The sequence below is a fragment of the Chamaea fasciata genome, unplaced genomic scaffold, assembly GCF_029207755.1.
Source record: "Chamaea fasciata isolate MVZ Bird 193981 ecotype frontalis unplaced genomic scaffold, bChaFas1.0.hap1 SCAF_1, whole genome shotgun sequence".
NCBI classification, from domain to species: domain Eukaryota; kingdom Metazoa; phylum Chordata; class Aves; order Passeriformes; family Sylviidae; genus Chamaea; species Chamaea fasciata.
The window spans coordinates 84161656-84174598 of NW_027094086.1; the positions used below are offsets into that span (position 1 = coordinate 84161656).

At 52.4% G+C, this 12943-nt stretch overlaps 1 protein-coding gene across 2 annotated transcripts in view; it reads left to right on the forward strand.

Moving 5' to 3' along the window:
* The window catches only part of GMDS (GDP-mannose 4,6-dehydratase), a 418193-nt gene extending 414868 nt beyond the window's left edge, over positions 1 to 3325 (forward strand). For both annotated transcript variants that reach the window (XM_066187072.1, XM_066187111.1), the window contains exons 10-11: positions 1908 to 1976; positions 2343 to 3325. In XM_066187072.1, the coding sequence (XP_066043169.1) occupies positions 1908 to 1976; positions 2343 to 2405 (132 nt within the window). In that variant the 3' untranslated portion in view covers positions 2406 to 3325. The remainder of the gene's footprint in view (positions 1 to 1907; positions 1977 to 2342) is intronic.
* The last annotated feature ends 9618 nt before the right edge of the window (positions 3326 to 12943 follow it).

Consider the following 12943-nt stretch of genomic DNA (forward strand, 5'->3'; position numbering starts at 1 on the left):
TACGTAACACTTATAAAAATGAAAATCTAAGTTTTATGATACAGCTTTTATTACTTAAAACTAGGTGATACTAAAACACTTCACTTCTAGCTAATGGCTTGAATTGGGGCTGAATAAAAGGCAATTGTTTTTATACTGAAATTATTGTTTTATGAAGGATTTCCTTGTTTCCAGATCCATATATATACACACGTATGTAAATTCAACTGAACTCCAGATAAAAGACATACCTCCATGAGTACATTAGAGTCTGGTCCAAATTTTATCAAAGTTAGTGGGCATCTTTCCCATTTCAAACCAGATTTTGCAATCCATGTTCACACGACCCTCCAGGGGATCCCTCAAGTTGATGCAGTTTTGCATGACTTGGCCTCAAAAGTCTGCTGCAGTTTCAAAAAGCCCATTATAGGGCTGCAGTAGGAAATAATTTAGTCTAATTTAAGGAAATCATGGCAGGTTTTTTTATTGTCATATCATTTTGTTCTGATCCATCTGTTTACTCTCTTCTGAAGGCAGGATGAAATGTTTTTTAGCCTAAAGACTGAACTAGTAAAACTGCTGCCTAGAATAGGTCTCGGCAGACGTGTTTGTTCCACATCCCCTTCTTCAGTGCCATATTTCCTTTGGTGGGTTTCCTCTGCTCCTGGAAGCAAGCTGTCTAGCTTTCTTGTGCACAGTTATGAAGAAGAGTTTCCTACATTTTACTGCACAGGATGAGATGATTTTGGAAATTAACATGACTTGAACCACATATGATCAACAGAGAGCATCTGAAAAATGTAGCATGCAGCATTACAAGTTAAAAAAAAATCTACATTCACCAAATGCTCCTTAGCTCCACCAGTGGTCAGAGGGTGGAAGAGGGAGAGAAAAAGCAGTCCTTGCCTTTTTCTGGAAAGCCTGCTGTGTAACTACCATAAAGCCAAATGCAGGAGGAGAATTCAGCCTTACCTTTGTTGTTCTGTAACCAAGCTGGGTTTATTTGGGTTTCTTTAAACCTAGACAGATATAATTTTAGTATTTATTGCTACGAAAACACACAGCTTGTGAGAAGAGATGATATATTTTATTCAATCAACATATACATTTGGAAAAAGCTAACTGTTTAAATGCTGTCTTCCAATTTTAAAGAAAGATACAGCCAGTTTTTTAAATTCAATTAGAAATGCAGTTAAAGGAGCTTTTGCCACTGTTTAATTTTGTTACTTTATTTTTGATGACTGATTGTTGGATTGTTTTGGTGTGGTAGCACTTTTAAGGATACTTGAACAGTAAGGTGAACATGACCAAAGTCTTGGTTTCTGTAATGGTTTCAAGGCAATTTCTTTTCATTTATGAGATATTTACACTTTTATTTGTATGTGAATACTCAAAATACCCTAGGAAAAAAATATGAACACATTCAAAAGCTGGATGTTTACAGGTGTTGCATATGGTTACCCATATCCATAACACTTTCAGCATCATTTGTCTGTGATCATGTTTTTATTTGAAAGAGACAAGTTGTCATGTTTGCTCTGTGATTTACATTATTTAAACAAATGGGGGGAAAGGAATTTGAATCAGCTCATTCACTAGCATGACTAAGATGTACAGTAACTTCTTATAAAATGTTCACCGTTATGTGGCTGTGAGGCTGGAGTTCAAGCCCTTTGTGTACAAAGAATAATTCTTTCCATCTAAAACAGCCTGGTGAAAGGATGCTGCCTCCTGGTGATTTGATAGGCATATGAGCTTCCACTAAAATTGCATCTTCAAGAGAAATAGAAGAATAGAATAGACACCTTGGAAGAGTCCAGTGGTGGGCCCGGTCCATGCTCAGCCCACAGGGAAGCAGGAGCAATGGGGAGGCCGTTAGGGTGGGGAAGGTAACAGTCCTGGCAGTGCCTCTCTCTTCTTTTCTACAGGATTTTCTGCAAGGGGACTCCACCAAAGCCAGGCAGAAGCTGAACTGGAAGCCAAGAGTCACGTTTGATGTGAGTGGCCTTTCTGGCGTGCTTTGTAACTTCTGGGTGTTCACTAAAAATAATTCACAAGGAGGGGAAAGGAGGGGAGGCACCTCAGTGTGGGATGACCTGGGCACCCTGAGATAGCCCATTTTTGGTGCCTCTGCATGGATGCTTGCTTTGAAGAAAGCAGACACTGTGGCAGCCATGGGCACCCCAGTGCACAGCAGCACACTGACACGCCAGGGCTGCTGTGGGCAGGGCCCAGCAAAGCCCCATCCTCTCCTTGTTCTGCTGTGGGGGGCCAGGGGGGCTTGTCATGCTCTGGGGCATTCCTGACATGCTGCCCATTTCCTCCTGCACTGGGGCCCTCATCTGTCTCTCTCCTTCCTGCAGGAGCTGGTGACGGAGATGGTGGATGCTGATGTGGAGCTCATGAGGAACAATCCCAATGCCTGAGCCCTGGCTGGGCCTGGCAGGCATCACAGGACCCACGTCACAGGTGCAACCCATGGCCAGCACTGCCATGAGCCACCAGGGTGGGCAGCTGCCCCTCCTGTGATGGTTTTATTGTTGGCCTGCCTGTGTGTAAAAGACCGGTTTTATTCCTGCCTCCACCCTCTACATCCTCCCAGTGCCTCTTGCCCCACACATCGTCCCAGGGTCAGCTCTGCCTGGGCTAAGTCTGTCTTCTGCCATTAACTAGGGAAGGATTATACTGTATCTGGAAACTTGATCAGCCAGCAAACCCATTGATTTAATTTTTAATTGAAACTCATCTTTATATTCTCTAGGACCTCCAGCACATTTTTGGTACTTAATCCCATTTGAGAAACAAAGCATTCCCTGCCCCCCACTCTTCCTCTCTTCTACATCAGCAGACCTTTGGTGCAAACATGGGCTCACCATGCCTTCAGACCTTGCTCCACAGATTGCCCTTTCTGCCTTTCCTGAACACTCCTTGTTTTTTCTTTCCTGCAGCCTTACCTCCACCCCAGCAGCCCATTTCCAGCACCTGAAGTCTGTTAAAGTTTGGATAACTTGATATAACTTGCAGTGAAATCGCCTTTTGACCATGCTGAATTAATTCCTAATTGCTGGAATCGCTTTCTAAACAGTCAAGCTGGGGCTTGTATATGTTTTTCAGATCTTCATTTCAGAGAGTGCATGAGTCACAGAAAGCCTTTTTGTCCAGCACCTTCTCAATCCGGGGAGATTAGGGTGTTTTGGTTTTTGATCCCCTCCCCCAAGAATCAACCCATTCCCCTTCCACCCTCTTCCTGCTTACTATAATTAAACCTCAGACAGGAGCGTGAACCATTTCAAAAGATGACTTAAGAAATAAAAACAAAATAAATAAAAAAGCTTAAAAAAAAAAACTTCAAGGTGAGTAAATATTTTTTTGCTTTTTCTGCCAAGGTACCCGGGTTATCCAGAGGTCGTCAAACCCATACATTTCCCGTTGGTTTAGGATCTTCCACCCACCAATTACTCCCATCATTCTAACTTTATGCCTGGACGTGAGCAAAGAGCAAGATGCACAGGAGGGAGGCACACAGGAGATACACTTTCTTGAAGTGCATCTCCTGCTTTTTAACTTCGTATAGGGGGGACCCCCATGTTAAAAGGAGGCAAATCGCGGGATGGGGGTGGGCAGCTATGCCCTGGAGCGGTCCCATGATGGAAGTGATGCAGGTGACAGGTGATGCTCGAGAACAGCCTAGGGGGAGCCGGGAGGGTCTCCAAGGGCGGCATTTGCCGGAGGTGCCGTGGGAAATGCGCGGCGCGGAGTGGAGCGCGCCCGGGCAACTGGAGCAGCCGCTTCCTTTGGGGCTGTTCCTTCGAAAGCGCGAATGGGGAAAGGGAAACGTGGGAGCCCGGCCGCTGCTTGAGACCCTTCCCACAGGTGCAGAGAGTACGAGCCCTCGTAAGGCGGAGAGGAGAGGGAGCTGCGGAGACAGAAGGATGTCCCTGTTGCCCTCCCTCCAAACATCTCCCCACTCGTGTGAGGCTCTCCAGCCCGCACGCAGTTTCCACGGCGCCCTCGGGGCTCTTCCAGCACAGACCAATGCCGAGTAGGTCGCGGACACTCAGTCCGGAGGCCTGGACCTCCCCACGGCATCACGCACACATTGCTACTCACCTCCCGTGGGTATATTTATAAAAAGCCTCCCTCCTTGGGTATTTTTCTCCTCGAACGGGCACGACTGCACGGCTATGCCTTTTTTTTTTTTTTTTTTTTTTTTTGTAAAATAACACTAAGCCCGCTTCCCGTGGGTGCATGTCCTTGCATTAGCTGCTCTCTCTCGCAACGTTAACACCGCGTGGATCTGCTGCACACCCCGCCGCGGACGAACGGGTCTCCCGTGCCCAGCGCTACCCCCCCCCCCCCCCCCCGGCCCCGGAGCCGCTGCGGGGGGCGGAGGGAAGGGGGCGAGCTCCGCCTGCCCGGCCGCACCGGGGGCTGCCCCCTCCGCAGCGCCTCGGCCAGGCGGTCGCAGGCTGCGGGTGGCGGGTCTGTCTTTGGTGGCGAAGGGAGTAATAATTTTTAAAAGTATTCCGGCGCTTTTATGACAAGGAATTTTTGTATCGCTGCGAACTATTTTTTTCGCTTACAGTGAGTCACTGGCAGGCTTGCTGGTACATCTGAATATTAGTTTACACGTCTCTGCCGAGGGCTGGGAGCTTCGACTTCAGGGTTTTTTCTTTGGCATGTCTCAGTGTAGCATACTCCAGAGACCATTTTCATTCTCTGGTTTCTCTGTCTGTATTGGGGAACAAGTTGGGAAAAGGATGGGAAAGCGGAAACTGACTCTAGACCAAGCGGTCCCTCGCGGTGGCCTGGTGCTGGGTGTCTTTTTGCTGCCTTTGCAGGGACAACAACAACAACAACAACAACAAAAGGTCCTGGTCATGACAGGACAAAATGCACACTGCCTCACTGCTTTTCACCATTTGACAAAGGTCAGAACTGCTTTTCGGTTCCTCCAACACTACCTTCCTGCCTGATTCTTAATTGCTCCTAAAGTACCGCTCTTTGACCACGGGATCGTGTCTTGAAAACGAAATAAGTAATAACTTATGAGCAAACCAAACAAGCCACTAACAAGCTTCGCCTTAGAGAGATAATATGGTATATGTAGCAGATACACCCGTTACAGACTTGTGTTCCCTACAGCAGTTTCGTGTGCGTGTCAAGAGCTTTTTGCGCGCACGTTCTAAAGATACATCTGCCTTCTGCTCGTCTTTGGTCTCACATGGAGACACCGCAACTTCGTTAATGGAAAAGAGCAGCTCCAGTAGTAAATAACCGAGCAGGCCCCCAGTCCCCTGCGTCTTTCGCGAGCTTCCAGTCATCCGGAGCAGCAGCACCGAACAAAGCAAACGACGAGGTGGGTTTAACCTTTCCCGGAACCGCTGTGGCACAGACCGGTTGGTGGCCAGGGCCAGACTGTTGGCACTCTGCACTGCCCGGGGTCGGGAATACAGGCCTGGGACCCTGCTGGGGGTCCCCGCCCGGGCGGCCTGTTTCCACTGCGTCGTGGGAAGCGGAGAGTCCGCCCTGCGCCGCTGCTACGGGGTGAAGCGGGATAGGAATGGCAGCGCTGGCTGGTGGGGACTGCCCAGGAGCGCACCCCGCCAGGAAGAGGGACTCGGGTGGGCAGGGAGAGGAGAGGGGGCCCAGCTCCTGCCCAGCGGGCCGCGGAGGGCTGGGGCCCGGTGGGGAAGGTCGGCCTGGCCCTGCCTGCGGCTCCCTGCCCGGCAGCGCCAGGAATTACGAGCAGCCACGGCCGGGCTCGCTCCCCCGCGCCCGCCGCCTGTCAGCGCCGCCGCCGCCGCCCCGCGTCTCTCAGCCATAATTCAGCCCCTCGCCCCCGCCATGCGGGTCGCTGCCCTCCCTCAGAACCTGTCTTGACAATGGTAAGAGTACCACGAGAGCCCCTTTAATTTTTTTTTTCCTTCTCTCGAGGCCTCTCAGAGGCCACCGGCCACTCGTGCGCTTGCAGACAGACAGCATGGAGCGCGGCGGCGGCCTGAGGTGGGGTGGCCCCACGAGAGCACAAGCCCCTTCTGCCAGCGGGCCGGGCCGGGGGTCGGCGCTGCCCCAGGGCCCGCCGGCGACACAGGCGGCCCTCTCGCCGCCCTCCTCCCCGACCCCGGTGCGGAAGGCCGGCGAGAGAAAGCGACGGAGTTTTCTTCGGGGTCGCAGAGCAAAACCGCCAGCGCCATCTAAAAATACACCTGGAAGCTTGGAGCGCAAGCCCGAAGGGTAAACGCGAACGGGGGCTGAAGGCAGCGCGGCCCCGCTCCTCGGGCACGAACACGCCGGCTTAGGGTGGCGGTGGGAAGAGGCTCTGCGGCCGGCTCTGGCCGCTCTCGGAGACGCATCGAGTGCTGCAAGGGTATTTAGAAAAATAAAATTTAGGTGTAAATTGGGAAAATGGAAGAGTCTGCCGCCGCCACCACCTCCCCCCGACGCCTTGCACATAAAGCAGCCACGTCCCCCCCCGGGCGGACATGAGGGTCACATCCTCTTCCCGCTACTCGCCCGGCCGGGAAGGCGTGCTCGGGGCTGCCCCGGAGCAGCGCAGGGAGAGAGGGGCACCGGGCGGGGGTCGCCGCCCCTCCCGCCTGTGGGTGGCAGGTTTGCAGGGGTGGGCGGCAAGGGGAGGCCCCCGTGGGCTCGCAGGGCCGCGCTCCTGCCTTCCCTTGTGACCCCCCTTCACCTCTGATGGTTCGCTGGCGGAGCATTGTCTCCAGACACAACAAAACCAGGACGGAGCCCTGGAGCAGGCAGGGCTCCAACGTTTTGACGGGTGGAAGAAAAACATCAACAGATACTTTGCAATTATTTGGTGATGGGGGCTAAGGAGAGGCGGGCGGGGGATAGGTCGCTTCGCAGCAGCAGACACTAATTGCAACCTTTGCTTTGCTAATGAGCTCGCACCGGTGCATTCCGCGCTCCATCACCGTCCCACCCCCCTCCCCGGCGGAGCGCTTGGGAGAAAGTCGTAATTTTTCTGCAATTCGTTATTCGGTTTTAAATCCATCCCATCCTTGAAAGGCGAGGCTAGAAGCGCTGGCCGCCAGCACTTTCATAAATCCTGGCTTGGGGAAAACGGCGGGCAGCAGCTCCTCGCTGGCAGGGGCGAGCAGTGTGCGAGCGCCCGGCCCCGTCCCACGCCGCGGGCAGCCGGGCATGCCCGGCCCGGGGCCGCGGGGCTGGCAGGGCGACGTGTCCTCCGCCAGTTTACGGCTTTAGCCTTCGCACAATCGGGACGGGGGAAATGCACGTACAGAACACATACAGAAAATAGAGTTCCACTCAAAACTCGCATGAAAACGGCGTTGGGAATGTATTTATACTGCGCAATCTTGCAAGCACCGACATTGTTTAAACAATTCTCTTCTGCTACGGACGATATTATCAGTACTTTAACATTATCGTTCAATGGAAAACATTCTTCTTTTTCCTTATTTTAAATATTTATTTTAAAAAAAGGAAAAAATTGGAAAAAAATTAAACCCGGCAGCCTAAATGTTCTGGCAAGTAAATAAATTCCAGGAACATATTGGGAAAAGCGTTTATGGCAATTTTTTTCTGATCCTAGCACTTGCCTTCCGAGGGATGATGGTTGTAGTAATATGACCTGTTTATTCATCGATTCATATAATATATAAATATCCTGAACTCATGAGTGTAATAATTTGCGTTTTTTCTGCTGGAGGAAATTCAGCTATTTTAAGAGTTAATGGTTCTAAATGTGTTGGTTTTCCTGGATTCTCCCCAGAGGTGATGGGGGCTGGAAAGGAGGGGGGGATTCCAGTTTGGGGTTTTCATTGTTGTTGTTTTAATTCTGCTGAACGCAATCTAAGGCAGCTGACCTGAACGTGGGGTGATACACGGCACAACCAAGCCCCCTGATGCCTAAAAGGTCAGGTGAAAGTCTCCAGCAGGTAAGTTGTGGGCCGGCTGCCTGCCCAGCTCACTTGCTCTCTGCCTCACAAATTGTTCCCTTCTGCCCACCCAAGTCGTTTCAAGCTGTGTTTGTTTAGGGGGTAAAAAAAAAAAAAAATTTGCCCAACACCCAATTCTCTTTCAGCCGGTAGCTCGGGCTGCCTCCCCTTCGCTCTCCATCCCAATGCCTTTTAAACAGCTATTATTTTGTGGCACACGCGTACTAACCAAGGCGCAAGTTACGGGGCCTAGAAGGTCGCAGAGGTCCATGCAGCAGATGCGTTGGCTTGGGTGGCGAGGGAGAAATCCCCCCCAGCCACCAAGGCTCTGCCTGCTGAACGGAGGGAGGGAGCCTTTGCCGGCTGCTTCCCCGGCCCGCGCAGCACAAAACACTGCCGTAGCAGGCCGGGACGAAAATATGTCCCTCGCGCCGCAGGGGCTTCCCAGCGGTGCTGTGCTGCTGTCTCTTCCCTGAACACCGCGACCCTCCGACGGGCCTGCTCCCCCGGCCGTCGGGGGTCCGGCGAACACCACCTCGCAGCCGCTTGCCAAATTGCGTAAGCACCGAGCTACATTCAAGGACTTAGTTCCAAATGGCACCGAAGGCCCCCTTCTCCGGCCGGACCAGCCGGAGTTGCCCTCGGGAGACCTGGGGCTTACTCCTCCGGCCGTCCATGCAGGCCTTTTAGAACGCCTCGTTAGGAAATGAGGGGGTCTCCCAGTGTCGTCCCCCAGGCACCCGATATTTTGCAACCGCTACCTGCACTGCCAGCCCCGGCCCAGGACAAGGCCTGCCCGCTGCCCCAGGTGCATGTGTATAATTTTCAGGGGGAATGGGGGGCGCAGCAGTGTTTCCAGGGGTCCCCGGTTCCTCCACCAGGGTACGGGGTTGCCGCCCGGCCCCGCAACTACCGGGTAAGGAGCCGGCCCTCTTCCCCCCCCATGCGGCTATTGTTTCGTTCAATTAGGCTCCGCTTGATAAAAAACAATCGCTCGTTAACCCTCGCCCTCCTCCCTCCCGGCTGGTGTGTTGTGAATGGCGACATCGTCTCCCTTGACCCCCGTCTCCTTTTCTGTCTTTCTGTCCCCTGAAAAATGATTCCGCGAGCTCTGATTGAATTTTATTCCTTCCTGACCTGGCCCGTTTTTATTGCATGGACACCATCAATCTTGACCTAACGCGACGTTTGTTTATTACTTTGGAAAGAAGCGAATGGCTTTATGAGCCCCAGCATAATTAAACCAGGAGGGCTACGTTCACCGTGGCACCGCACCACCTTTGGGGCGGATTCACAACAGACAGGACGCCGGGGAGGCGAGGCAGAAGGGAAAAGGATAACAAAAGGTGGGGGAAAAACCTGTACGGGAATGGAGACTGGTACCCTCCCAGCCCGTGAACTTGTGACCGAGATACCGGATCGGAACCCGCGTTCCCGAGGAGCAGTTCTCTTTCATCACACTTCAGGCACGCCAGCCTCTTGCTCAGCTTACCGCGTAAACCTGAGCACACCCTCCGCGCTACCCGTGCTCCCGCGCAGCGACAACTCGGCCTCGGACGCCCCGACAGCGCCCACCGCCGTGCTCATCTCTCTCCTTGCAAAAAAAACCCCACCAAAATCCACAAAACAAAACAAAAAACATCCCAGCCCCTTCCACCCTCAAAAATCAATTGATCGATCGATCAATCAATCAAACAAACAAGCAACCCGGAAAAAAATCAAAATATCAGCACATCTCAAAATGCAGACCAATTTAGCCAACACGCCCAAGCCCAGCACAGGGAGTCGGGGGAAAACGGACAGAGTACACGGAGGAGTTTAAATTACTTTACGAGTGAAATTAATTGATAGCTAATGTTCAATTAGCCGTCGCTGTTGAAATGCTTGATTTCGGGAAGTGGACAGGGGAGAGCTTCCAGGGGCCGCCCCGCAGCTCTCCTGTGCTGTGCGGTGGAGCCATGTGCGCGCCTCGGCGCTACATGCTTTTGCCTACGCAATCAAGCGACGTAATAAAGACTGCGTGCTCTTGCCTCACGCTCATCCTTACATGGGCGCAGACAGGAGCGCAGCCCCCGACCGTGCGCCACTTCCTTTACGTGCAGTGGCACCACCGCGCTGCCTCCCACAAATGCCGCAAAACCCACACTGACCTCCGTGCGCGACTCACCCGAAACGTCCAAGCCAAGTCTCCAGGGTGAAACTCTAAGCTCACCCTGCTCGACTGGCATATTTTTGGGGAGGTGAGAGCAGCGTGCAGGCAGCTGGTCAAAACGCTGCAGCCCCAGTTACCAAAATGCTATGATTGAACCCAGCTATGAAAATAGCCGCTAACTTTGAAACGTCTTTCCCGAACTTCTTGGCTATCAGAAAGGGCCCCACATATCATAAAACGCCGATTTGGAACCAGTCCCTTAAATGTCTCCATCCACAACACAGCCCCACCATGTTCACCATCTGACCTGGCCTGTGGAGGTAGAGAAGGGGGTTTAATCCATGACCTCTTGACTATTTGCATGCACTTCTCTGCTATTTTTGGTTATGACCTTTGCAGAACATAATAGGAACTGTAATTACTTCAAGAAGAAATTCTAAGGAGGAAACTTAGAAAGGAGAATATTCCTCCTCCCTACCTCTTCTACAGTTTAAGTGACAGATGAGCAAGTACAAGTGAGAAACCACCAGAACTACCATGTAAATGGAATGGTTCCTCAAATTTATTAAAAAAAAAAAAAGTTTTGCTTATCATAGACGAAAAGCAAAGCGACAGTTTGGGGAAAAAATAAGATTGAGGGAAAAAAAGAAAAAAAAAAACTAAGCGCCGTGCTAACCTGGCGCCTAAATGACTTCTCCGCAGGCATGGCTGGGACCAAGTGTCCCCGTTTGCTGTAGGGGCTGCCACCACCGATGTCGAGGCCTTACGGGGACACCTCTCAGCTGCTGACTGGGCGCATATCCCGTGCCCACGGCCGCGCAAGGTCGCACCGCATCTCTTTTGGTGTTCAGGGCAGGCCCAGTTCTGCTGGGAGACAAGCACAGGTCAGAAGGGACGCTCGGGTTTGCCTCCTGTGCTCAAGAGGAGGGAAGCACAAGAGGAACGAGGGTTCGTGCCTCACGCTGGGCCCCGCTGCCCGCATTCATTGTGGCCTGCGGGCAGATGCCCCCCTCCGTAGCGCTGCCCCAGCCCGGGAAGGTTTCTAGCGAGCCCGCACGGCCTTTCCCCATCCCAGCAGCAGCCACAATGCCTCGCTCCGAAGGCTCCGGCCCGGCAGAGGCCGGAGCTGCCGACCCCCATCCGTGCAATGTCGCGAAGGGACACGCGGTACGGGACTGCGCGCCCGGCGGGCCGCCCCCCGCGGCCGAGCCCGCACTTGTCACTGCCTACCGCGGGGACAGCCAGCGCTGCTAATCCTATTTGCGTTGTGATCAATTTCTGTGCGGAGGGGGAGAAAAAGAAAAGATTATGATTGTGATAACAATATAAATAAAACAGTGTTTTTAAAACTCAAGACGAAGCACGCGTGTGATATGAGCCAGCCCGTCGCACTGAGAAGCAGGAGGTGACCTCTGCCGCCACCACGCACGTCACTCCAGGAAAGGGATCCCCTCCGGGGGCAGAAGATCCCGACACGACCTACCTGCGACCGAGAGGGAAGTTTCCCTTTGCCCCCTCCCTGACTGCGAGCCGCCCTCCCGGCCCGCCGAGCTCACGCCACCCGCCCCTTTTGCAGCCGGGGCCACGGGCAGCGCAAGTTGCGCGGCCGCCCCGCTGCAGAGGGCCGCGGACCGCCCCGAGCATTAGCAGTAATTACACGCGGCACTTGTTCCAGCCATGCACGGCCCCCCCAGCTTCCCTAGCCGAGCGGCACCACTGACAATGCAACGGGTTATTAAACAAGCCGAGCTGACAACTGCTTTCCCCCCTATTTATTTTCGCCACAAACACCCTACCGCTGCAGACCGCTGAGAAAACCCAAACTACAGGAAAGCCGGCGCCTGATCGCAACAAAAATAACAGGCAAATAGCAGGCTCAATCGCCTCTACCCCCCGCTTTATTTAAATTTTATTTTAAATACATGACGGGGGGCAGGAATGGTCTTATTATGCAGCCACCCCACTGGCAAACCCATCTGCCAGGGCGGACGGAGCTGCCCCGCCGAGGGTCCCCTCTCCAGCGAGGGGGAGCGGGGGCGTAAGGCACTGAAAGCCCCGCCGTGGCTCTGGCCCGCCTGTCCCGCTTCCAAGGAGGCGGCGGTGGGCGGGAGACGCCAGTTTAGCTTCTCCCCGCTCGGTACTGGGAAAGGGACGATGGGGAGCAGAAAGTGAGCCCAACCGAGAATAGGTAACATTTTATTTCCCTTTACTGGTGTAAAACGGGGAGCAATTAAAATACGTCCCCGGAGCAAAGGCGCTCAACTTCCCTTGTCTTCCTCGTCATCTTTACCACAACCGAGCAATGAAGCGTTTGAGGTTCTCTTACTCAACTCAGCAAACAAATAAATGTAAATAAGGCCGGTAATCTTTGTAGAGGTACTAGCACGAAAAAGCAAAGACTATGCCATACTTAAATAAACGTATTCTAAGCCAGCGCGTTCTAAGATGACACACTCCCCTCCCAGTTCATTCCATCTGCTGAAGGTGTTTTCTAAACATTGGACTATTGCTTTGGAAGGGAAGCCCAGCTCAAAAGCGAGGTAATAAGGCTGAACTGTAAATACCTTTGTATTTATTTGCAGCGTAACCCTCTAACAATGCAACAGCAATTACTGCTAAGTGTTGCCTCTAGATAAGAGATCCTGATAGGAAACTGTATTACCTTGAAAGCAAATTTTAGGCCTTAAATATCTGTAATCAAATAAACCTATTTCCCAGTCTGACTGACAAGGCTGATTCTTTTAAGTTAATGGATTTATTGCATTTTGGTGGTTACTTACAAAAGGGGAAGGTGACCCCCATTGACCGTAGGTTCTTAATAGTAAATTGTCCAGAAGTTAGGATTCTCGATATGACAAGGTGCCAGTCTGTGCGGCACTCATTTGCT